The sequence below is a fragment of the Kwoniella bestiolae genome, chromosome 1 (assembly GCF_000512585.2).
Source record: "Kwoniella bestiolae CBS 10118 chromosome 1, complete sequence".
In the NCBI taxonomy this organism is placed as follows: domain Eukaryota; kingdom Fungi; phylum Basidiomycota; class Tremellomycetes; order Tremellales; family Cryptococcaceae; genus Kwoniella; species Kwoniella bestiolae.
Window position 1 is genome coordinate 7,699,693 of NC_089241.1, and position 25,899 is coordinate 7,725,591.

The 25,899-nt window shown below is 48.3% G+C and overlaps 6 protein-coding genes across 6 annotated transcripts; 4 read left to right on the forward strand and 2 right to left on the reverse strand.

Moving 5' to 3' along the window:
* Positions 1-288: 288 nt before the first annotated feature.
* I302_102887 (cystathionine beta-synthase) lies at positions 289-2,225 on the reverse strand (the record flags this gene model as incomplete). The annotated part of the gene is made up of 11 exons (XM_065869581.1): positions 289-622; positions 710-807; positions 881-1,120; positions 1,184-1,293; positions 1,352-1,377; positions 1,436-1,447; positions 1,507-1,590; positions 1,655-1,694; positions 1,823-1,892; positions 1,979-2,034; positions 2,090-2,225. The coding sequence occupies 11 exons, from the start codon at positions 2,223-2,225 to the stop codon at positions 289-291; spliced, it is 1,206 nt and encodes a 401-aa protein (XP_065725653.1).
* Positions 2,226-2,879: 654 nt separating this feature from the next.
* Positions 2,880-4,760, forward strand: I302_102888 (uncharacterized protein; the record flags this gene model as incomplete). Its single annotated transcript, XM_019188256.2, has 5 exons — positions 2,880-3,767; positions 3,868-4,024; positions 4,087-4,195; positions 4,323-4,654; positions 4,735-4,760. 5 exons carry the CDS (start codon positions 2,880-2,882, stop codon positions 4,758-4,760), a joined length of 1,512 nt encoding a protein of 503 aa, XP_019051134.2.
* Positions 4,761-5,871: 1,111 nt separating this feature from the next.
* I302_102889 (uncharacterized protein) lies at positions 5,872-18,789 on the forward strand (the record flags this gene model as incomplete). Its single annotated transcript, XM_065869582.1, has 26 exons — positions 5,872-6,328; positions 6,403-7,622; positions 7,704-7,872; positions 7,945-8,054; positions 8,110-8,161; positions 8,223-10,836; positions 10,895-11,264; positions 11,347-12,725; positions 12,798-12,882; positions 12,933-12,998; positions 13,056-13,436; positions 13,575-14,085; positions 14,193-14,992; positions 15,058-15,941; positions 15,997-16,262; positions 16,371-17,234; positions 17,302-17,331; positions 17,391-17,506; positions 17,585-17,765; positions 17,833-17,860; positions 17,927-18,067; positions 18,122-18,149; positions 18,204-18,313; positions 18,368-18,446; positions 18,503-18,697; positions 18,766-18,789. The coding sequence occupies 26 exons, from the start codon at positions 5,872-5,874 to the stop codon at positions 18,787-18,789; spliced, it is 11,160 nt and encodes a 3,719-aa protein (XP_065725654.1).
* Positions 18,790-19,161: 372 nt separating this feature from the next.
* Positions 19,162-22,161, forward strand: I302_102890 (uncharacterized protein; the record flags this gene model as incomplete). The annotated part of the gene is made up of 5 exons (XM_019188258.1): positions 19,162-19,232; positions 19,312-19,927; positions 19,998-20,048; positions 20,109-20,217; positions 20,273-22,161. 5 exons carry the CDS (start codon positions 19,162-19,164, stop codon positions 22,159-22,161), a joined length of 2,736 nt encoding a protein of 911 aa, XP_019051136.1.
* Positions 22,162-22,511: 350 nt separating this feature from the next.
* On the reverse strand, positions 22,512-24,143 carry I302_102891 (uncharacterized protein; the record flags this gene model as incomplete). The annotated part of the gene is made up of 3 exons (XM_019188259.1): positions 22,512-22,850; positions 22,952-23,680; positions 23,856-24,143. 3 exons carry the CDS (start codon positions 24,141-24,143, stop codon positions 22,512-22,514), a joined length of 1,356 nt encoding a protein of 451 aa, XP_019051137.1.
* Positions 24,144-24,605: 462 nt separating this feature from the next.
* On the forward strand, positions 24,606-25,690 carry I302_102892 (uncharacterized protein; the record flags this gene model as incomplete). Its single annotated transcript, XM_065869583.1, has 5 exons — positions 24,606-24,775; positions 24,841-24,911; positions 25,020-25,256; positions 25,343-25,539; positions 25,604-25,690. The coding sequence occupies 5 exons, from the start codon at positions 24,606-24,608 to the stop codon at positions 25,688-25,690; spliced, it is 762 nt and encodes a 253-aa protein (XP_065725655.1).
* Between the last annotated feature and the right edge of the window lie 209 nt (positions 25,691-25,899).

Sequence of the window (25,899 nt, forward strand, 5' to 3'; positions counted from 1 at the left end):
TCATCATATACTCGCATCTTGTATACCTTGCGTATTTCCATTTCGCGTCATTACGAGTACATATCTCATGTATGTAAATTGTATTTACATCTTGTACCAACTTCAAATGCATCCCACAACCTTAAGATTGGGCTGCTCTCGTGCCGTACAAGCCCAGATGCTTGAGGTAAAGGATAAAATGATTTATGAGTATACATGCATTGAGGACACAGTCATACACAGAACACTCTATAATATACACAAGTTCGATACCAAGTTGGCAACTTCACAATAATCATTCACAGCTTCTCATACCATCAGCTGATCACCTTTCTCCAACTTCTCCCCTCTCTCGCCCTTACTCTGCACAACACTCCCAACATCATTCAAATCCCTACCCAATATCCCCTTAATCGTATCCTTAATATCCTCTTTGTCTCCTACATCCTCGCCAGTGGGTGATTTGGACGTCTCAAGGAACCAAGGTTTGGACATGTAATTCCTCACTCCGTCCGGTAAGATCACTACGACATTGGCATTTGGATCTTGGGCGATTTGCTGTCCCTCGGAGGAATGGAGGTATCGTATTGTTCCTGAGAGGGCTGAGCCGGATGAGCCTCCTACGAAGAGACCTTCTTTGCGTCTGTCATAGAGAGTATTAGCTTTGACTGCGAGCTAGCCAGCCCAATGCAGCTAAGATGCAGATGTGAAGTGAGTATTGTGGACTCACATTAATCTCTTGGTAGCGGTGAAAGCCTCTTCGTCGTTGGTCTTCAACCATTTATCAACTACTGGTGGATTCGGGTCCAACACTTCGGGGAAGAAATCCTGTTTCGGTGCAAGTCAATCAGCTGACAACTCCCACAATTCCGGGTTGATTTGAAAGCTGACTAAAACTCACATATCCTATACCCTCCACCTGATAATTACCAGGTTCTCCTCCCCCCAAAATTGATCCTTCCGGATCAACAGCTAGGATGGTTGTCCTAACGTGAGAAGAACCGTTGCCATTGGTTTGTGGTAGTGAAGCTTCATAATCCCTGATGGCTCGTCCTAGGCCTGTTATCGTACCGCCCGTTCCTGCTCCTGCTACGAGTAGAGAGATATCTTTGCGGGGTAAATCAGAAGTTTTCAGTGAGTGCTAGGACGAAATAATTATTAGTTATTGCTGCTGAATCGGGCTATGCACAGGAAGACGACTCACCACGATCTCCTCGTATGTACCATAGTAATGAGCCAACGGATTATGAGGGTTTGAATACTGATCTAGTATCACACCTCCAGGTATCGACTTTTGTAACTTTCGAGCGATTCCTGCGAGACATAATATCTGTGAGCTTGATCCGACTTCTTTCGTAGAGCCAAAGCTCACCAATATGACTTTCTGGGCTGTCCCATCTATCATAACCCTAAAATCAGCTTCATCGCTTACTCACCTAAGAGCAATATAGCTCACGCTGCTTCGGTCCTGTCACAAAGCGTAGATCATCAGCTTGGTTCCGCATGTTAACGATCAAGCTGACTCACGGTGTCCTCACTATCTCAGCTCCTAATGCACGTAACATAACTTCCTTCTCCAAACTCATCTTGGCAGGTAAGGTTATTATACACCTGTCCACAAATCTTTGTTAGCTATTTCGCTCTCATACAAGCTGACCGCAATCAAAAAGCTCACTGATATCCTTTGATAGCGCATGCTAGAGCTAGACCAATGCCTGAGCGTCGAGCACGTCAGCTGCCATTCACCTTGCGTCGGCCAGCTGAGTGCATACCTGTATTTCCACCTGCAATGATTGAATCGTAAGCTGAAAGTCTTGAATGGTGGATGTATGCAAAAGCTTACTAGTGGGTTCAATGACGATACTTTGTCCAGGTATCAATATTCCCTGTTTCTCGGCATGCTCTACCATCCTCTATGAAACATGCGAAGCCGAGTCAGCACAGGTACTATATGCGAGCGTGAATGGATCATCACTTTTTCACCTGTCTGTGGACTCACCTTTGCTATTCTATCTTTCACGCTCCCACCAGCAGAGAAGAATTCACATTTCCCCACTGATCACGGGGATGTTAGCTTTCTTACCGATGCTAGTCAAACAGCAAAGCTCACATAAGTTGCATTTCAGCCCTTCTTCCTGTGCTATTCTCTGTAGCTTGATCAAGGGAGTATGGCCCACCGCGTCCAACGCTGAGGATAGGACGCCTTGCCAATGGTGTTGAGGTTGGGTTTCGGTATCGCCACTCATCGTATGTGATCGTTACGAGGTATAGAGTACTAGCAGTCGGATAAGATATCTCTTGAGTGTAATAAGATGTATGTACTGGACTTCACTGGATCGATTGTACTTGGTCTTGTCATGAATGAAGAAGAGAAAGGAAGCATCATGATCGTAATGGATGGTTTCACCTCTTATGATGTGACTGTGTATGTGTGTGTAGTGTATGTGTGTGCATATCATGTGGATCACCCGGTTATTCCTTTGATCCGACCGTACATCCTCAACCAAGGTCCGCCCGGATTATCACTACTGGTCTGTTATGCCACATCATGCAAGCTCACCACGTGGTGGGTCGATCGAAGGTGGTCAAGAGGATTTTTGAGAGATACGAAGAGGATTGATTTTTGTTGACAAGCTTGAGGTTAGCATACATAAAGATCCACTGTCACATACACCAATCGCCCACGATCCATCTCATCAGCACGACAGAGCGCCAGGTAGAGACGCTCCAAATCCAATAGGTCATCAAGATAGCGTATAATACTTATCATCATATACAGGCAAAGAGAAGTTTCAAAGCGCATCCCTCAACATGGTTGTGAGTTTAGCTTAGATCAATAGCACCCATCGTGGATGCCTACTTAGCTAACATCCTCTTCTTGCCGCCCGCAGAAAATAAAGATGATCTCACGATCGCTAGACGATCATCTTCCCTCCTCCTCCACTGCCCCTCACCCACTCCAGCGCAACCTCGCCCCGCACCTACACCCATTTCAAAAACCCCGTGAATACACCCGCGCAATGACAGCAGTGAAGATGGACAGGATGTTCGCGAAGCCCTTTGTAGATGCACTAGGTGGACACCAGGACGGGGTATACTGTCTTGGCAAAGACTCCAGGAGGGTAGGGGTAGTAGCTGGTGGAGGCGGTGATGGGGAGGTTATCGTTCATTCCCTCACACTTCGACGACCATTACTTAAAATACCTAATGCGCACAAAGGGATGGTAGGCGGAATATGTTGGACGTCCGAAGCTCGCGATGGGAAACGGGGGATGATCACTGCTGGAAAGCTTGACGGAACCATCAAGATCTGGAGGTCTGAGGCGTTCGCCCCTGGTCTACGAGACAAAGAACTATTCGAGGGATCTGAATTTGCCAGTGGCTCCGGGTCGACCTCTCAAGATATCTTAGATAGTGCTGGAGCGATAGGTGAGATGGGATACGATGAGGAGGAAGGCGGTGGTTTGAACCTTGATGCGAGTAAGAGGGATAAGCTGGGAGAGAGTATGGAACCCACCATGGTATATACGAATAAGAATGGGTTCAATGGGATAGATCATCATAGGACGGATCAGGTGTTTGCCACTGCTAGTAATACTGTTCAGATCTGGGATGAGAACCGATCGGCGGCACTGTCGAATCTTCAATTTGGGAGTACGATGGAGACGGTGAATAAGGTGAAATTCAATCAGAGCGAGACGAGCGTGTTGGCTAGTGTTGGGAACGATAGGACAATGTGTTTGTATGATATTAGGACGGGCAAGGCGGAGAGGAGGATTGTAATGCAGGTGAGTGGCTTTCTGACCTTGAGAAGGCACAGGGGGCTGTACGTTGAGAGATCTGTCAGATGGGATCATGGAGACTGACGATTGGTGGTATGTCTGGTAGTTCGTTTCGAACGATGTGTCGTGGTGCCCTACTCTCCCTACGATGATGTTACTAGCAAGTGAAGATCATAACCTGTATACTTTCGATATAAGGAATCTCAACTCGCCAAGTCAGATATACAAGGGTCATGTCGGAGGTGTGATGGGATGCGATTGGAGTGAGTTGTATAACCCATTTCGGATGCGATGACGATCAACTGACAATGTAATGGCTGTATAGGTCCTACCGGTGAAGAATTTGTCTCTGGGTCGTATGATCGAACAGTCAGATTGTGGAATAGGGAGTCTGGTAAATCGAGGGATGTGTATCATACCAAGCGAATGCAGAGGTGGGTTGTGCCTCTCTACCGACAAAGGATATGCCATCATCATCTGCAATCGTATTCGGCTCCGTTCGAGCAGTAATCTTTTCAGTCACAAGGGTCGTGATCAATGCTGATTCCGATCTGCTATCAGAGTATTCGACGTAACATACACCCCAACGGCAGATTTCGTCCTCTCCGCCTCCGACGACGGTAACGTCCGTATCTGGAAATCCAACGCATCCAAGAAACTCGGTGTGGTATCTACAAAGGAAAGACAGTCTATCGAACATCGACAAAAACTTATCGAGAGGTATTCCGCCGAGAAGGGAGTCAGGTCCATTAAAGATAGACGACATGTTCCTCAGAGTATACATAATGCTACGAAGTTGAAGAGGGAGATGATTGAGTCGAGGAAGGTCAAGGAGGATAGGAGGAGGGAACATAGTAGGAAAGGGAGGGAGAAGCCTAAGGCTGAGAGGAAGAGTGAGTGAACGGGTTTCTCTTCGCTTTGACGTGAGATCGGGGTGGGACGTGAGCTGATGCCTTATGGTTTGGGTTTGCAGAGGCTGTCATTGTGGAACAGAAATAGATGGTACATGCCACGTCACTGGGATAGGGATGGAGATTGTGTTTTATATGCTTTCATGGTTCTTATATGCATGTGTACATGTTGTATCATCTTAATAGTGTTTTCTGGAGATGGATTAATCGAGCTATGAACCACGTGCTCATGTTCATCTTTAGAGTTACTCGTTCGGCGTCTAATTTGCACAATATGTTCCGCTCTTACAGTCACAGTTCACTAGTATATCACTCCTCAGCATCATCCTCATCTACATGATATCCAGCTATCTTCTCACCATCTCGGACTCGATATCTTCTCGCATCGTGTAATAACTTTACCTGATGATGTCTTCGCTGAAACTGAAACGCGTCAAACCGAGAACAGGAAACACAAACACATTTTGTGTGTATGATTGGGAGTGGAAGAAGACACACAGCATGTCTCATACTCGACACGAACAATAACACACACAATACACGCTAAATGCAGAATCGTATACGCGGACCATGGCATGACGACACGCTTCCTTTCGATGAGGATCAATGCGGTTATGGTGTGATGGCTAAGATCAACTCTCCCCACTTGGATCAACCAAATGACATGTCCAGTCACCGTTCTCCAATCTGCCCATCGAGGACTATCAAGTCACAGTACACGGTAGCTATGGGACGAATCATGTCAAATATCCCTTCGACCACCACAGCTATGCGATGTTATAATAACATCAGGGACAGAGGCACTGCTCCTCCTGCACGCCATTGACAATCATCTACTGGTGTACCTGGTTGAACGATGATCTACATGGTCATAGTTTGGTGCTAAAGCCAACACTGTCAAAGGACCCCACAGACGTCTGTGTGTATATCGCACATGCTTCTCACTTGTTTACCCTTGATCGATGTAAACAACTGAATTCATTCACGTCTACTCCTCACCACCAAGAGTAACAGCGCAATGACCATGACCATTGCCATATCATCAATAATACCTTTTCTCACTTCTTTCTCTTCTCTCCACTAACCATTCATTCCATCATTCCCATATGATACATTAACATCTTCTACTTATAGGTATTACAGTATCATCTCGACAAACCTACCAAAGAGGGCATAGTTGGTAATTCCCATTCAACACCATGCCCTCACCTCCAATCTCACCCACACCGAGGAGATGGCGCTCATCGCCTGATCAACCCCATCCAGACTTTGCCGCCCTTCTATCGACATTCGAACCCTCTTCTTCCCTTTCTGCTCCTCACTCCCCCTCTTCAGAGGATCATCGTTCCGTCCCCGAATGGGCAACTCCAAGAGGTATACTATCCGACGACAACGAAAATGATCACGACGAAGCGGAAGTAGAGAACCTCACTGCTACTGCTGGGGATACTTCTTCTGCTACGATCAATCCAGATGTGGATATCGAAATTAGAACTACTTCACCTTCACCTCAACGTCCCTCTGCTTCTTCGAGAATTCATTCAAGCTCAGATTTGGGTTCTCCGCTCTTGCCGCCTAATAGAGGTCAGTTGTTTGGGGAGGATTTTGAGAGAGGTGAACTCTCGCTTGGACCTCGTGGGATCTTTGCCGGTGAAAGTAAGTTTCATCCCACCAACAACGATGAACGAAATCATTATGCTGATATCTGATTATGAACTGCTGTGGTATAGCTCGTCCAACTCAACCTTTCCAACCCTCTTACCCGATCCCCCCTCAAGCTACCGGTCAATCTACGGCGACTATCGATGCAGCGTACGATGGTGTCTTATCACAACTTGACGCGTTGGCAAATCCCATTTCCACCAGACTCCCTTTCGCACCGTCCTCTTCATCTTCTTCCACGAACCCGTATTTACCGCCAAGTACGTTCCATCCTATGCCTATTCGACAACCTTTAGTGGGATTAGGAATCAACATGAACCCCCCTCAACCCACTTCACCTGGTCTGGGCAATTACCAACAAGGCAATTTATCGAGATTGTCCACTGTCACTGAGCGAACCGAGAAGTCATCTTCACCTACAAGCTCCTATGGACAATCAAATACCCTCTCACCCACGTTCCCTGGCGCTTATCGTGAAGGTCCACCCAAAGCTGCTTCAGTTACTGCATCCACTATAGCAGGTAAATACCCATTACCATCTTCCCCCACCAAGTTACCCTCCTCACCCGTCAAAGGGCCTCGATCAGCCTTCTCAACGGGTACCGGCACTGCCACTGCTCCGGGAAGTGCAAGTGGTACACCTCAAGGAACGCCTAAGAAGACCTCCGACCTGATCAAGATGTTTGAGTCAAGAGGTGATGCAGGTCCTATACCACCCCCTCAACCTAAATTCATCCCCACTTCTCCGTCCAAATCTACCCCTTCGAAACCCACCTCAAGAGTTTCCGGTCTACCAAACGAAAGCGGTAGTTCGGTCTTTGGAAGTGGTGGTACTACCAATCCACCGTCCTCATTCCGTTCACCAGTGAATACGGGAACGACTCCCAATCTTCCACCCAAGTCTCCTTCCCCCCTATCTCAGGTAAAAGGGATGATAGCCTCCTGGAGAGCTAGATCAGGAACCATCTCTCGACAACCTGGCGCCTCATCAGGTAGGGAAGGAGCGACTGGCTTGTCGAGGAGTGGTACGGGCGATAAAGGGTGGAATGTCTCCATCAGACGACGAAGGAGACATGATAGGGAATTGGCCGAACAAGCTGAAGAGCCTCAGGAAAAGGAGAGAGAGAAGACTTCCGAGCAAAGAGAAAGGGAACAAGAAGAGGAGGATAGGAAGTCGGAGAGTAAGAGTAGTATACATGATGAGAGGAAGGGTGAGGAGGCTCCTAGTAGATCTGGTAGTTTGAGGAGCGATAAGAAGTCCTCGGAACCTAAACAATTGACTGGTGATGTGGGTTTGTTTCCCTCTTTCTCAGTGATCTTTGTCTGTGATATTGGGCAGAACGCTGATGTGTATGGATTGGTCAAATAGCCCATAAGAACGGGAGCATTGTATTACCTCAATGTTCATGATCAAGATTCCAAGCCGAATTTCAAATGGGTACAAGCGGATGGTAGATTGTATAATGAGGGTTTGGAGTTGAATTGGATTAGCGATAAGGGACGAGCGACTGTTACGCTTGATCTGGAGTTTTGTGATGGTACGTCATACCCAAGGCTTTCAGCTACTAGTCTCATGTGTCGTAGAAAGCTGACTTTTGGTGGTGTTGTAGAGGTCGCTTCTACATATAGTCCCAACAACCCTATGGCTGGGGATGATATTGGTGCGGCTGCTGCGAGACGACAAGGTCAATTAGCAGATAGCCTTTATCCTTTCAAGCTTGTAAGTCAGCTAGTAATTTGTGGCATGATTATTTGAGCTGACGTCTGGGCCATAGGTTTACGATGATGGGGTGGAGAGATTAGCATGTGACAGTGCTAGAGACCGAGGTAAGCTATGCCTTGACCAATATTTGGTGAGGCCGGACTTGGCTGAACCTCTTGGCCGTAGTTCGATGGGTCAACGCCATTTGGACTGTACTTGAGCGCACTCGAGCTGCACCTTCAGCATCACTCCGAGCCAACCGATCCCCCTCCGACCATGGCTCCGAAGCAGGTGGCTCAGCCTCTACCCATTTCACTCCTGCAGAAGGTACCCAACCACTTCCTTCTTCACCTTTACCGAGCAGTACCGGATCTCACCCACTCTACACCACGGATGATGCGGTAATTGGAACCTCTGGTGGTCTACATGCTCCAATCGTACAGAGAGGCAGCAGGAAACTTGCTGCCGGTGGCTTAGAACGAACAAGAAGTCTAAGAAGAGTGGCAAGTGAAGCTGATTTGAAGGAAGTATCTGCACCACCTTTACCCGATAAGGATATCCCGCTTTCACCGAGAACAACGACTGGTGCTGGCATTCAAGATATCCCATTGACCGCTGAAAATGCTGAAAGACCCCTATCGAGAGATTTCACTTTTGCTCATGGTATCAAACCGCCTACTCTGTTCAACACTCCTTCAGAAGGTTTGTCAAGTTTTCAAACTCCTGCTACTGGATTCCAATCTCTTGGTGGTACTTCTTCGCAATATACTACAGCTACGCCAGGTATGATCAATCAACCATCATCAAGTCCTTCAAAATACACCAATGCTAGATCGGAAATTGCTCCCATACCCAGCACGGTCAACCAGCCCTTATCGGTATATACTGCAGCAACTATGCACACTCCCGCTACCTCCAGTCAACCCCTCTCGGCTCATACTGCACCACCTCCACCTCCCTCGACTGTTGGTGGCTATCAATCTGCAAGAGAGATGAGTTCAGGACAATCGGCGTATACTGCTCCTCAAGGTCCACCTTCCACCATTGGCGGCTACCAATCTGCGAAGGATTTGAGCTCAGGACAATCAATCTACCCTGCTACTCCTGCCACCACTACTCGACCTCTTTCCGAACGAGCGTGGACTGCTCAAGCTGGCTCTTTTACCCCCGCGGGTACGACCAGAGATATTCCTTCGTCTGCCTCAATGTACACTGGTCAACCCGGTTCAGCTACTCCTGCTGCGACTACTCGAGAGGTTCCGTCCTCCCCATCTATGTACACTGCTCATCCCGGTACTCAAACACCGTTGACAACTGCTCAGCCCTGGACTACTGCTTCACCCAACACTGCTCGGCCACCACCTTCCGAAGAAGCTACGGCTGAAGCTTTCTCGCCTACAGCTTCCAGCTACACTGCTAAACCCGGTTTCCAAGCTCAGACTCCCGCAGCAACCGTTCGAGGAATGTCGACCCCTTCGAGTCATACTGCTGTTCAAGCTGCTACCACCCCTACCCCAATGGGTACTGCCCAGCCTTTCTCTTCGATTGCCAGTCAGACGGCAGTTGCTCCGCCAAGCTTGTCTACACCAATGGGTACAGCTCAGCAATTCAGCACGGAACTCTCAGGTCATACTGCGCCAACTCCGGCTGGAACTGCTCAGCCTTGGACCACAGCAACTTCGGCCCATACTCCTCGAGGTCCATCTCCTTCCGGTACCGTACCTTATACCCAAGAAGGTGTACCTCAAGTAGCCATCACTGGAGCTTCGCCCAGTGCACCTCCTACCGACGAAGGGAGATCACCTTACGGTACTGCTCAACAAACTATAACTACTGGTCTTACAGCTCCCACTCAACCTTTCGGTACGGCTCGAACTGGTACCGACAGATATGTCACTCCCGGTGATTCAGCTTTCGGTCCTCCATCTGGACTACTTGGTTCACCTTTCCATACTCCCCCTCCAGGTGATCGATCGTCTTCTCGGATGTCAAGAAGCTCCGGAGCATCATTCACAACTGCACTTCCACCTGTACCATCAAGAGATTCCCACTACTCTACTGCCTCACCTGGTAAAACCAGTACAAAGGCTCCCTCGACTGTACCAAGTCCAACAAGATACACTATACACGATGCTCCTGTGCCATCTTATGCCGAGCCGGTCAAGACTCCTTCGGTGTACCCCACAGCAACTCAAGGTGATAGCTACTTCACTGCTTATCACCCAATGCAAACTGCCACAGAGTATGGTACGGCCATTGATGCTGATATCCCGAGATCAGAATATCACGAACGACCACCTACAACCAGATATGCAACAACTACCACCGATACTCGATATACCGGCTCGATGGGTACCGCACCGACCACGCCAAGCAGATCACCGAAATCCTCAGAATGGGAGACTGCACCTCCTCCACCAGTCTCACGGACAGCTTCCTCGGATGCTCATTCCAGTACGGATCGTTTGACCGATGGTCTTACTTCAAGACGGGGTAGTAGAGCTTGGACTCAAGTCTCTCATCCTGATTCGGATGACGAGTTACTCGCTGATCTCGAGCGAAGATCTTCGAACGGAAGTAGCGTTTCTAGAAGAACGAAATCGAAACACACCACTGCTACGACTGCGCCGACTCCTTCCAGATCAGCTTATACTGCTCAGACTTTCGATCGTTCCTCCAAAGTACCTCTGGGTACTGCTCGGGAGAATACGTTGTATACCGGTGCAAGGGAGACCGTCTATACGACGGCTACGGGTTGGCAGACTGCTCCTTCAAACTATGGTACTGTACCTGCTGTTCAGTGAGTCCATCAGCATCGCTATACGCGGGCTATGAAAGCTGACCACTGTGCTTTTCAGGTCATACTATACCGCTAGGACTTCTCAAACTGCTCCAATCAGAGCTGAGGCTCCGCCAACCCCATCAATTCGACCCAGTGAGCCAGAGAGCGTCTCAACAGCCTCAACCATACCTAGTAGGAGGATTCCGAGAGTACCTCCCCCGGCTTTGTCATTGCCTCCGGTTCAGACTCCTTCTGCACCTCAGTCTGCTGCTCCGCCTTCTCCGGTATATGTAGCTCCTCAGGTTAGACAGATGCCTCCTCTATCCCCTTCTTTCCCTTCGTCCGTTCCTGGGACTTCGAGGTCGCCTACTACCGATGTTTCTAGTACCGCTATGACTGGTACCACTAGGGATTTAGCTACTGGAAGTGATGTTAATAGGCTTCTTGTAAGTTCCTCTTCGGCTATCGATTCAGTATCACTGGCTATACAAGCTGTTATGCAAGCTGATGATGGAATATTACCCCCAGAACTTCCTACAAGGACAGGAACAAGCTAAGAATGGTCAAAACACTCGAGTTGGTAATCAGCTTGATCGAATCGAACGCAAAGTCAACCAAATTGCAGAGAACCAGAATGCTTTGGCTGACAGAGATGGACCCCCACCTGTTCCTTCGAAAGAGCCTGATGACTCACCTCCATCTTCGCCGTCTTCCATCACATCGACCACATCGTCTACTTCTACCGCTCGACCTGTCACTCCGCCACCTCTCATCATACCTGAGGTGATCAACCAGCAATTTGATGATCTCAGGAACTTGCTTGGTACACTGATCGGAAGGCAGGAAGATCTCCTAGGTCGACAAGATGAGATGGCTCAGGAACTCAATCGAAGAAGAAGTTTCGATATTGAATTACCTGATAGAGGACCAGGTATGGCTCGACTCGAAGATTTACTGAAAAGAGTGCTTCAACGAGTGGGAGATAGCGAGTTCGCGGACGAACTTCCACTTCTTGATAAGGAGAAGAAGATGTATCCTAGCTCTTATCCTGCTACTCCCAAGACTGAGGGTACAAGGGATGGATCGATGTACGGAGGTGGAGACAGTGTCTATGGCAGTGAGTTTGGCGCAAGAGGTAGGAACGCTCCTGCCAATTCTATCGCATCGTCCTTTGATCGAAGAAGAAAAAGACCAATGAGTGAAGTATCCTCCACATTGATGGAGGGTGCAGTACCCGAACCTGAATTTGACGAAGAGTTCGCTCTATCTGGACTACCCCCTGATACTCCACCTAAGGAATTCATCTCTCGTCAACCTCCATTCCCTCGTCATTTGGTAGGTCAACGACCTACACAAGGTCCCGCTCCTGTCCAACCACAACCAGCCCAACCTCAATATTTTCCTCAACCTGCTCCTATCCGAGAACAACCGGAGGAGGAGGAATACTACGAGGAAGAAGAAGGGCAACCTGAACCCGAATACGAGCCCGAGCCTGAATTTGAGTATGAACCTACTCCTGTACCTCAAGCTGATGCGATGACGGAATATGAACCTACTCCACCGCCTACTCCAAGGGAGATGACACCCCAACAAACGCCCATGCAACCACCTATACCATACCGAACGGACGACGATTACCAAGATGATTCTCAACAATATGCCGATGAGGGTGTCCAGAGAGGACCGTACAGACCTGGACCGCCACCTCAACCTGTTGATTTGCCTACTCCCGTGAACTCGCCTAGAAACATGCCGCCTTACCAACCTACTCAACCTGGTATGCGACCTGGTTTCGCCCCTGCACCCAGCATGCCTGCTCCGCCCATCCCTGGACCTGGCATGACGGATATGCCTAGACCTTCTTTGCCTAGAATTGCTGGTGTTCGTGATCCGATTTCTACTACTTAGTGAGTCTGTTATATTTTTCAGTTCCTTTGTAATTGGTGGGAATGATTTGGCCGACATCGTATACTGTACAGCTTCAGACGTGGTTTCCCTCCTGGTCCTATGGGCCCTATGGGTCCAATGGGTATGTTCCCTGGTCCTATGGGTATTCCTGGTCCTGTAAGTTTATTATTGTCAAATCCAGATGCTTCGCTGACACGAGATAATAGGGTATGGGTCCATTTATGCCTGGTTTACGTCCTGGAATGCCCGGTTTCGGTGGTCCAATTGGTCCTGTAAGTATCATTATACCCCTCACACGAGAGTGTCATTACTGATCAGCCATATAATAGAATGTCAACCCCTCTCTTCGTCGAAATGGTTTCTTCCCACCCGGTGTCAACTCTACAACAGGCGATTACGGTCTCCCCGCTGCTGCACGATATGGTAATTCTGGTCTTCCACCTTCTGGTCCTACCGCTATGGGTAGACCCCCACCACGCTTTGGAAATACTACGACCTCTGGAGATACTACTACTGCCGATACTGGTCTCGGAAATACTACGACCGAATCTACTGTCACTACTCCGTCTGTCACTTCTGTTACCACCGAGGAGATTGTCACGCCCGTTGCTCCTACGATTGTACTGCAGGAACCTATTCAGATGCCTACGGAACATGCTATGACTGCTGATTTGCCGCCTGTTCCTCTTTCTGCTTCTCAGGTTGGTACGGTGAGTTGACTTTCCCTTTCTGATCTGTTCCTTCTCATCTTCGTCTTCACCTCCTCCCAATTCATGTTTCACTGGCTTTGCTATATCGCTGCGATATCGAATGAAAGGATTCCATGCTGATGTGCATGCAATTCATAGGATGACAGCTTCAGACGTGCTCTGGGTAATACCCAAGCATTGGCTGCTGCTCAAGGTGATCAGCAAAACGAGATGTCGAGATACCTACACGGAATGAGCGATCAGATTGCCGATGGAACGATGGCTACTCAAAATCAACTGGCTGAAATCCTAGGAGACATCGCTGCTTTACGAGAACAAATCAAACCTAAATATGTTCACGCTCACGTCCTACCTGATGGAACCGTCATGCTTGATAATGGAGATATCGTTGATGGAATCAGGGGTGCTCCTGCGCCTGTCACTCCGGGTGCACCACCGCCACCACCACCACCTGCTACTGCCTCTCATGTCGAAGGAAGAATCTTGCCTGATGGTACGGTTATAATCGGTGGAAAGATCGTTGATGGTATTAAAGGTGCCCCGTCGGTTGCTGCTCCTGGTACGCCTATGATGGAGTTGGATGAGAAGGTTGAGGAGACTGTGAAGGACATGGAACAGGATAAGAAATTGGCTGAACTTCAGGATAAGAGTGAGTATCTCACTTCGTCAGCCACCTTTCGAGTCCTGAGTGTCATGATACAGGTATTGTTCGCGTGATATAATAAGAGCTGATTGATCCTTTTGCTTGACTTATAGTCGAGGAACTCATGAACAAGACCGCACCACCACCGCCACCTGCTTCCGTTCCTGCTCCTGCACCTGCCGAACGAATCTTCGAAGAAGAAGAGATCATCTCGATGAGAGCTGATTCCGGTACCGAAGCTCCTGAATTGACGCCTATGCCTATTCCAACTACACTCGGTGATCCTACTCCTCTTCCTACACCTGCTCCTGCTCTCACTACTATCGGTACACCTGCTCCTACGATGCTTCCTCCCACTGTTGCTCCTACGACTATCGGACCTAATACCGATATCCGACGAGAGAAACAGGTCATCAAAGAACGAGAAGTCATTCGAGAAGGTCCTGTTGGTGGTCGACACAAGGAAGTCACGATTGTTGACGAACTGGAGAAAGATATGGTCACTACTGTTCCACCTGGATCACTTCCTCCCGGCTCAATCCCCGTCGTTACCTCAACCGTCCCTCCCGGATCTGCTGCACCTGGTACTGTATTTGCCAAAGAGGAGAATGTCGCTGTTACTGCTGTTCCTACTGCTCCCGGATCTGGAGGTGCTGCTGCTTCCGGTACGTCTCAACTCCCTCCACCTACAGTTCCTCTTTCGATCTCGGTGCCAACTGCTGTTCCCACAGCTGCAGGTCCAGGCACCATCCCTCCTCCCACCGCCCCGGCTTCTTCAAGAGTTAATCCAAGAACCGGAAAACCGCTCACATTACCTGCTCCGCTTTCCACTCATTCTATGTCTCCTATACAAACGGAATCTGGAATGGCCCAACCTACTGTGCCTCACTTAATACGTGAAGAACATGAGGAGGTGAGTTATCAGCTATCTAATATGTCTATCGGCAATTTCGAACGAGCTGATCTTGTTTTCTGAAGATAATCTCTCGACCTGCCGATGGTGGTGCACCTACCCATACGCACACTACCACTCGAACGTATACTCAAGTTCCTGCCGGTTCTGTTCCCGCTGGGTCTGGTCTTCCACCTATGACTGAGCTGGCCAATGTTCCTGTCTCCGCTGTTCCTCCTACCGTTGGTCCCTCGGCTTCTGTCCACCCCTCAGCTGGTAAAGCGGCTACAGTCATTCCGACTGCAGCACCTACGGCCGCTCCTCCTCCTGCTTCAGTGGTTCCATCTGCAGCTGGCGCTCCTACTCTGCCAGTCATCGCTAACGGTACACACAAATCCGACCATCAGAGTGTAGTCGAGCAAGCACCTCCCAACATACCGACTACAAAGAGTACACACGAGACCCAAACGATCGCCCCCGGTCCAGTACCCATTGACTCGAAGAACGAATCAGCCTCACATACTGTTCATCCCGGAGTCACGGTTGCTGATCCATCAGTTGTCGCTCCACCACCCACTGTACCATCGGCGGCTGCACCACCCCCTCAAACAGCAAGTAATGTGCCATCAGCTCCTAAAGCAGCATGGGACACCAACCATCCAAAATCGCCTAAACCATCCAAGGCTGCTTCTCTCGCCAATGTCCCTACCGAGAAACCAGCTTCTGTTGCCGCTCCTCCACCTGTCACTACTGCTGCAAATGTCCCTTCTGATGCTGGACCACCGGTCGTCAGCGATGCTGGCGCTGTACCTCCTCTACCTGCTTCTGCTGCTCCTGCCGATACTGGCGCTGTAACGGGTCCTCCTCTAGGCTCATCTGGTGGAAAGAGTGGTGTACACTGGGATCCCAAGATACCCTTGAAGGAAACTGCCACCACGCCTCCTAAGTCGCCTAAATCGCCCAAGTCAAAGTGAGTTAATCGTCATGTATCATGTCAAGTGCTTTACTGACCTGATGTGATATAGACCTGCCACTATAGACACTCCCGCTGCACCCGCCAACATACCTTCCGGTCCTCCTGTTACCGATCTCGCCAATGTGCCGGTCATTACTGAACCTGCACCATCGGTCCACCCCATACCCTCAGGTACAGAAGTCCCAATGCCTGCACCTGCAGCCACAGAAACGAAGGTTCAGGAAACAACTCATAAGCCCGCTTCTACTGGTATTGGTATCCTCAAGAAACCAAAATCCAACGAAAGCCTTAAGACTACTGCTACTCCTCCACCTGGTGTTCCCCTCGTTCCTGCTGACACAAAGGCTCACTCGGATCATACGACGGTCGGTAAATCTATTCCAACTCAGGGCAGCGGCAAATCAACCAGGGTTAGCGATACAGCTCATGTGGATCATCTGCCTACATTGGAAGAGCTGGCTATGGAAGGAAGAGATCTCACTGTACACCCTCCCGGCTCGACGATACATGTACCCACCCATGCGGCGCCTTCCTCCGGCTCCAACAAGCTGAAGAAGAAACCACCCACATTCGCTGAAGGTTCGGTCGCTGATCCTGCCAATGTTGCCAGCAACATTCCGGTCGGTCCTCCCTCAAGAACTGGCACACCTGCTCCATCGGTGAAGGCGCCAAGCCCGGCTCCATTGACGATGGAAGAAGTCGTTTTGCCAGATGGTCGAACAGCTTATATACCAAGTCGACCAGCTAGTAAAACACCTAGTGCCCCTAAAGAAACTCACGTCTCCGATGGACTTGGTGCTGCTCCTCCACCTCCTGGCGATCGACCATCGACCGGGAAGAAGGACAAATCATCTACCAGTGCTGCCGATAAAGACAAGACTTCGACCGTTCAGAAAGACACTACCCATACGGGTATACCAGCGGAATCAGAAGTAGGAAGAGGACATTGTAGCGTATGTTGTCCTCATGGTCCCAGAGCTGTGGGAGGTGTACCTATTGAACCATGCGAGCATCAAGATGGTATACTCGGTCAAGCTGCCAAACAGCATACCGCACCTACTGGACCGAGGTCGAATAAATCCGCTAAACTCGCCAAACCGACCCCGCCTGGTTCGTTGGGTCTCCCACAGGAGACTGAAGCTGTTGGTGGACCGGGTGAAGAAGTCAATATGGGTGATGCGGTTGCTGGATCCGGCGGTGCGCCGAAATCTGGTGGACCAAGTAAAGGATCGAAGGGATCGAAAGGTGGGCCAGAGGATGCTATGGAGGATGCTAGGAAACTGGCCGGTAAGCTCGCCAATTCTCACCTCTGAATGGAGAAACTTACAAGCTGACGTTGGACGAAATGTTATAGCTAAACAGAAAGCCGCTGCTGAACAAGCTGGTAAGTCTGGGCTGTCCGTTGTGTATATGGGATGTAGCTGATTGCGTGTTTGTGTCTAGCTTTAGAAGCAGCCGAAAGGGATGCTAAGTTAAAGGATAAAGAGGCGAAAGCGAAACTGGCTGAGGAAAGACATCGTCAGAACGTCGAGGCTTTGGCGAACTTGCAGAAAGCACTTGTGAGTTTCTATCATCTACTGTGATTTTCTGTGGGGTAATCTTAATTAACTGTTTGTGCTGATACGATCAATATGCAGGACCTCATTGCTACGGAAGGCAAAGCTACCAAGACGGCCAATGACGAGAAAGCCAAAGCTCAAGATAAGCGACGGACAGAGAAGACAGCAAGGGATAAGAAGATTACTGAAGCGTTAGATAAGTTGGTACTTGATAGGGAGGAGGCGAAGAAGAAGGAGACCGCAAATGAGAAGAAGCCTGGTGAGTTGACTTTCACGAGGAGGTTTATAGTGCTAGTGTGTCATACTGATATCTTTTGGTGACACAGGTACTCAAGCTATTCTAGATGCCTTGAAGTGAGTCACAGACCCCCCTGGTCCCGAGAAATACAAGCTGATCAATTACACTGATTGTTTTTACAGCAAGAAGGGAGATGCAGAGTCCGCTTTCTTACGAAAACTTGCGACTGAGATTATGGAGCAGAACTCCAATCAACATGTGCTTACTCAACAGGCTGCTAAGCTTGCTGCGAGGGATCAAATCGGGTTCAACCTGGCTGGATAGTGAGTGTCTACATCACATGATCTCGATGAGCGTTGCTAATGTTCAATGTGTAGTCTGGATGACTTCTCGAAAGCACTCTCTGTAAGTACAGCTGCCATATGAGTGTAGAGATCGTTGAAACTGACGTTTATGCAGGGCGAAGTCCGAGTACTCTTCAAAGAAGTTGGAGATCTACGAGAATCGAGAAGAGCACTCTACATGGAGTTGGCTGAATTGCTACTTATGAAGGGTCGACAGTCTGCTGGGTGAGTCTGTTCATACATTTACCTCGATCACATAAACTGATTAGGTTTCATTAGTGACTTGATGGCTGTATTACCATACCCAACTGGAGCGCCTAAGAACCCGGCTAATCAACCTAAGAAGGATGATAAGAAGGTGAGTACAGTATTCAAGTATATTCGTGAGGTGTTGCTGATGCATTGCATTCACAGGATGGCGGCGGTGGTGGTGGTAACCAGAATCAACAAGGTCAAGGAAAAGGTAAAGCACCTGCCGGTGTACCTGCCTGGGCGGCTTGGCACCCTATGATGCCACCAGTTATGGGCAGACCATTACCTCAACCTGGTGGTCCACCTCCTATGATGATGAATATGAGTGCGGGTATGGTACCTCCCCCTCCACCTTCGGTGAGTCTAGTACTGCCATACCTTTCAAGTCGAAACACACGGCGGCTGATGTCGGTTGTTTGTCGTAGGGTAAACCACTTCCTCAACCTTAGTCGAAAGTAAAATATCTAAAATACTTATATATACGCCAGTTGCTGTGGCTATCGGTTTCGTTCCTCGTACCCCGTATAATCTGTTATTTTAGATATTATGTACAGTCCTTTCCGTTTTCTGCTCTCTGTTTAGTTTTTGGTTCCTATATACGTTTCATATCTTACCTCTGTACATTCTATTTGCATGCTTGATGGATATTGACGAAGGACCAAATGGCAAATGGGTGGCAAATTGATGTCACGTGACGTATTGTTATACCAGCTTGTCCGAGATGTTTTTCCCGGACGTCCCAAGTTGTTATTTTTGATTTTCCCATACTCATCTTGACATTCATTGTTGCGTTAATCATTTCAACTTATCGCCCAAGCAGGATGTCGGGCTCTCATCTCGCTCGGAAAGTGATCAGACTCAGATCCATACGATCACGAAGATTTCTCCACAAGTGAGTCTCGCTCATTCCCCATCCCCTTCAAACTGTGACGAATCATCATGTGTCAGTGCCAATTAAATTTTCTGAATAGTTACGACCATCCACCAACACCTACAATCCCATACCTCTCCCACCTGTCCCCCAACTCTGACCCCACTCGAACATTCCCGTTATATCAACCCCCACCCCCACGCGAATACATCCCACTAACCAAGGAAACACTCGCTCAATTACCTTCAGACGAATCATTAAATCGACAATTGAAGAATAGATTGACCCAAAAAGCCATAGAGGGATTACCGGACCTCACTGAGGAGGATTTGAAAGATTTCTATGCTGATTTGGTTAAGACTGGTGTACAGGATGGAATGGACGGTAGATTGGGTATTGAGGGTCCGGAGCAGCAACTGAAATTGCCTTTGGACCGGAGGGAGAGGGAGGATGTGTTGAATACCCTTGAAGAGCGACTGCTGGGCTTCGGAGGATCATCTCAATCAGCCATAGAAGGTGGATTGGTAAAGGTAGATGGAGAGCTGAGAAACGCACCGAAACATTACAAGATCTTTGCGGCGCTTGCTCAGCTTGGTTCACCGGAAGACAGTGGGCCCAGTGGGACTAGTAAGTCCCCTGCTGGTGTGCAGAGGGCGGTGGATATTCCCCTTGGATTGGTTAGTAGGAGGGAATGGAACGTTCTGTTCGAAGAATTCGTGAGCTGCTATTTTCCTCTGCGTCCAAAGGTGAGATATTAACTGATGTCATGAATTTTGGGCATGGCAGGTTCAAAGGGGAGATGCGAGAGGGGCGGAAGCTCTTGTGGATGTGATGACTGTGAGTCAGCTTCGAAACACCTACTGAATAGGTGAAGTGAAAGCTGACAGGATACCTTAGCTACACGGTGTTCCTATCGATGAGAGCAAGATTGACAGGATCATCCAGCTCCATGCTGCTGCTGGGAGAGTTGATGAAGTGGGTAGATTGACGGCTGAAATGGTTAACAGTGAGTTCCCACCTTACCTTCGCATCGAATACTGAGCTAATCAGGCGTGACTCAGGCGGACTGGCAATATCCGACTCCCACAAAGACCTCTTCATCCTCTCGCTTCTCCGACATACTCCATCCCATCCTCAAAACGCGATATCCCAACTCACCTCAGCAGAACAAGCTGGTCAACCATACCCCCAATCATCATACCAAGTCGTGCTTCAACACCTCACTCAACCATCACGTATCTTCCAGCCCAACTCGCATACTCGAGCACTAGCATGGGACCTGTTCGCCAATATGAGATTATCTGCTCATCCGACACCCACCCGAGAACTGTATACAACGATGATTCGTACGTGCGGGGATTCTGCTCAGCCCGAACCTGAGAGAGCAAGGGATCTGTGGATAGAGATGACTGAGAATGAGAAGATCCAACCTACACGAGAAGAGTACAGCGCCATCATCCGAGCACTGGGGTCAACCAAGAAAGATTACCTGGAAGCTTTCGACCTGTTACGTCAGATGTTGGCTAAACACCATGATGCCATTTACACCCCTTTCGCCTCGGAGGAAGAAGGTTTGCCCAAGTTCTCGCAATATGTTCCTATCCTTGAGACATTTACGGGTCTGCTGGAAGGAACAAAAAGAGCTGGAGATTTGAATAGAGCGAGATGGATCTTGACTGAAACTGTCAAACTTGCTAGGACGGGGAAAATGCTGAATTCGAGCGAATGGAAAGATGGGATAGATGCGGATTTGCTGAGTGGGGTGTTTATGACGTACGCTAGCTGGAAACCTTTGGTTAGGAGAGGTGCTGTGAAGGTCAAGGAGGATGTCAACATGAAAGAAGAGCACGCGATAGAACAAGATGAGAATAATGGGTCGGATGTCGAAGCGGGTCAACCGTTAGAAAAGAATACTCAACAAGAAGAAGAATGGCTCGATGTCAATGTGATGGAAGAACTTGTGGAATCGTCTAGGCCCAGATCAGAAGCCATCGAGGACCCTTCTTCATCTCGACCAGATCTTCCTCTTACTCCCCAATCCTCAGCTGATGCCTTACGGGAAGCTACTGCCTTGTTTCGACGAATACTAGACGATATCGCCTCACCATCAAGTCCTGATGTCTATCTCCCATTCAAAGATGTGAAACTCGGTGCGAAATTGATAAACTCGTACATCTCAGTCCACATGGTCCATTCCCCTTCTCTCGCGGCTACGAAGAACGCCTATGATGAAGCTTGGAAAGCTGTTTCTGAATTTACGAAGGGCAGTGTTAAACCCAATGGATGGAGTTATTTGCAAATCTTGGAGAAGTGCAATCATGGTACCCGAGGTGGAATGGTCGATTCAGATAGGTCGGTAGCTTCCGAATGGGGTAAAGCTGTATGGGAAGAATATCTCGTTTGGTCCGACAAGGCTCAGAGGGAAATAGACTCGATACCCGAACAATCTATGCGAGAAAGGAGAAGATGGCTAGTGGGATTAGGAGATCGACAGATCGAAAGAACTTGGAAATCTTCTATCAGGTTATTCGCAATGTACGATACTCCCTCGAGATCATTGAGTATCCTCGATAAATTCCATGCCCTATACCCCCCAGAGGATATAATCAAGACTTACCGACCACTTCCAGAAACGAACCTCAAGATCAAATTGATAACTCCCAATTCAACTCCTGAAGCGAATGTCCCCCCCTATCTGCTATTTGACGATATCAAGATTTTACATGAGAAGTTGATAAAGGCGGATGATGTTAGGGGAATAGGGAAGTTGATGTTTCTCACGAAGAGGTATGAAGGGATGTTGTATAAGAGGAGGAAGTGGAGGTTGAGGGGGATAGGACAGGTTAGGGAGAGGAATAGAGGGAAGTTCGCTGAGAGGGAGAGGAGGAGGTTGGAGAAGGGTGGTGTGAGGGGCATTGCAGGCGGTGTGAATATTGATGAGGTTGATTAGGCCAGAGGAAACTATAAATTCGTGGAAGGGAAGTTTCACGGAGGAAACATTTTAGATACCCCGCACTCTTGATATACTGTACAAATCAAATCTATCTGTATTTGTAACCCACTACAACTATTCAATAATGCATCATTCACTCACCTCTGCATGGTACACTCAGTGATCTGATTCAACCCGCTGCAAAGCAGAGACTTGTCTTTCTGCGCGGTTCAAGCAAGTCATACCATACATAAGCGTCTCTATCGTATATAAAAGAGTGTACTCTACATTCTATCAATTCAACCTAGCATCCACCAAGTCAGAAGTCGGAATATCGAACGAGGATGGCCAGCATCTCAACTTCTTTCCTATTGCTTTTTACTCTTGGGCTTATCACTATCACTCATATAAGCCAGCTCCTCCTCCTCTTCATCCTGCTTTAATACCTCTCTCGCTTCCCTCTCATCTGGCACTTTCCCTTCGGCCAAAGGCGTCCAAATATCATGCGATATCTTATCACCCTTGTTCAACCTCTTGGCTCTCGACCACATACCGATACTTGGATCGGTGATGAATTTCCATGTGACGTACGGCCACGATTCATGAGATGGTAGTGGATCGTAGAATTCATGGGCTATACGGTGTAGCTCGGGAAGCTTCGTCCATGGGACGGAGGGGAAGTCGTGGTGCTCGTTGTGGTATCCGACCTGATAATATAATCAAATCAGCTTGGTCCATTTGTGCGATTGCCGAATTTGAGAATATCGGGGAGGGTGAGTGACAAGAGAAGAGAAGGAGGAATACTCACGTTATAACACAATACGTTCAACCATCCATAATAACTCGTAGTCTCCTGCGCCAACCCCTTGATCAACCAATCATCACCCTCCATCGCTGACTCCTCCTTGGTAGGTAAAGGCCCATTCATAAGATAATGTTCCGCGATGAAGTGCGCCGCGCAGGGATGCAACGACCCAGCGAAGAACGAGCTCATCACCAGATAAATCAGACTATTCCATCCCCAAGCTCTTACCAATACCACATCAAACGCAAGGATCGCTAGTATGTTGATACCGTGCCATACCGTTGGTTTCTGAGACCTGATGAATCCTGGTCGAAGAGCGTAGAACAGGATTTGGAAAGTTGCGAAAAAAGTTTTACCAGCTACATTATCTAGGATCATAGCTTCCAACTTTGATGGTAGGTCTGTATCGATCCCGTCCTCGCCTAGGAACTTGTGGTGCTCGATATGATACCCCTTAAATGCCATGGCGTAGGGAATACCGATAGCTAGGTTGGAAATTATAGCGAGGATTTTATTGGCCTTGATAGATTTGAAGGCGAGGTTATGAGTGATTTCGTGGATTGATAGAAAGGTGTTTTGGTTGGCTGTCCCGCCGATTATGTATGCTGTCAAGATGAAGGGGATTGAGAATGGGTGGTGGGATCGTAGGAGGTAGGCGCAGGTGAATTGGATGGTTAGGACTAGGAGGACTATGGGGGGCGTGGTTAGTGTTGGACCCATTAGTCTTCGGACCTGTCGAGGGGTCACGAACAATGAATGATCAGCTAGGTGCCCATCTTTCACGAAACAGGTGATGAAGAGATGAGACGTGTGATGTTTATGAAGAGCACACTGTACTTTGGGAGGACTCGATATCGCGTAAAAATGACAATAGCGAATTGAAGAGTAGAGGGAATAGTCAACTCACCTCCGGATGAGCCTTGAGAATAGCCATCCTCCTACTTCTATGCGGCTCCTCAGTAGTCATCCACAGGAAGTCCGGATTACCCTCCATCTTCTCAATTTGCTTCAACTTCTCAGCCGAGATGATGGGTTCCGCAATCTCCTCGACACCATTTTCGGAGGACTCGTAGGAACTCAATTCAGGGGAGGAGGTCGTTGAAGCGGTATCTGCTTTATCGGCATTCTTGATATTGAGCTTAGGTCTCGAGGTGAGAGAGGATGTAGGTGGGTGAGGAAGGACGTGGACGCTCATCTTGCGATGTTGCTATATTGAGGTGTTGTGATTAGATGTCGAGTGGTAGGAGGAAGAAAAGGTTTGATAGGGAGTTGTGGAGCGGGGTGAAAGGAACGTGTTTTCGCGTCGGAGTGCGATTTTTCGATATGTCTTCTTCCTTACAATTAGGTCTCTACGTGGATATGGGGAGGGGTATCAGAAAACAGTCGTGAAGGAGTGGAAGACCTGCTGAAAAGAAATAAGAACTGGTTGAAGAGAGAAGGGGCAATTGACAATTGCTCCATTTTAATTCGACTTTACACTTTTGAGTGACTGCGTGCCAAGCGCAAAGAGGTGCAGATGCGATACAGTCCGAGTTGGAGTTTCCGCCGGAAGCAGAAGTCAACTCTCAGATCCACAGCTTCGAGAGTGAGCTCGTGTAGAGAAGGATATTTAAACCATTTCCAGATGAAATAAACTTTGAAGTGAGCATCATACACCATGAGCGAGTTACCTCGATTCCTGTTGGATCACCTCCCAACAGCCTCAGCTACCACTTCGCGACCACATATCACCGTGACATGGGCTCAATCACTCGATAGTAAGATTGCTGGGCCGGACGGTCAGAGGGTCATCCTGAGTGGACCGGAAAGTATGCTCATGACTCATTGGTGGGTCATCTTATGAACGAATCATATGTATCAAACAAACAGCTGAGTGTATGGTATGGAAATAGGATGAGATCAATGCATGATGCTATACTGATAGGTGTCAATACGTTGATATTGGATAATCCACGATTACAAGGTACGTGCGTTCTTGCTTTCTCCAGCATTTGGTCACCAGCATGTCCATTCTTACAATCCATTTCAAAGAATAAATCAACATGGTAATTATCACTTGATCAATACATAGCAAACCTCTTACCGCCTTCTCTCAGCTTACCACCACCCCAACCATTAATCCTTGATCCAAAACTTCGTTTTCCTATAACCTCTCGAATATTGAACGAATGGAATACCAAGCCCGATCAGAGGGGAAAGACGATACGGCAGCCATGGATCATATGTGGTGATGATGTGTCTCCTGGGCGAGTAAAGGAAGTAGAAGATGCCGGTGCGAGGGTCATTTTAGTGAAGTTGGATGAGAAAGGTATGTCCACGCTAATGGTATTAGCCACCCAGCATCTACGAGTGGTTCCAGAACGGAAAAGCTGATTATGAATTGCATCATTCCAGGTCATATACCACCTTCCTCCTTACCTTCAATATTAACTTCTCTAGGACTCAAATCAGTGATGATAGAAGGTGGATCCAAAGTGCTCTCTACATTCCTTCACTGTCCAACCAGAGGCGATGGGAGTAGATTGGTTGATAGTGTGGTTGTAACCGTTGCGCCAATGTTTATAGGCGAAGGTATAGGGGTGGTGCCGGAGGTAAGTTCTGCTTGTTTGACATAGTGGCGAGAATGTGTATGCTCATTTATATGCATGGACTCAGGGGGAAGACATCGGTCTGCCAGTGCTGAAGACTGTGCATACGGAGAAGATGGGTAAAGACGCTGTTATGGTCTGTGAGGTTGAGTAGGATGGGTTGTGGTCAGTGACCAAATATCCTGTACGTTGTATGATTTCAATACTGTGTTCGAACAAGACTTGATAGATGCGAAATAGATGCGACCATACCAATACTGGAGGATGCAGATGTACGAATCCATTTTCGAAGAAGTCATCGCACATCACCTATCTCATTCTCAACCTTAATTCATTACTTGTTCTTCCAACAATCATCCTTAC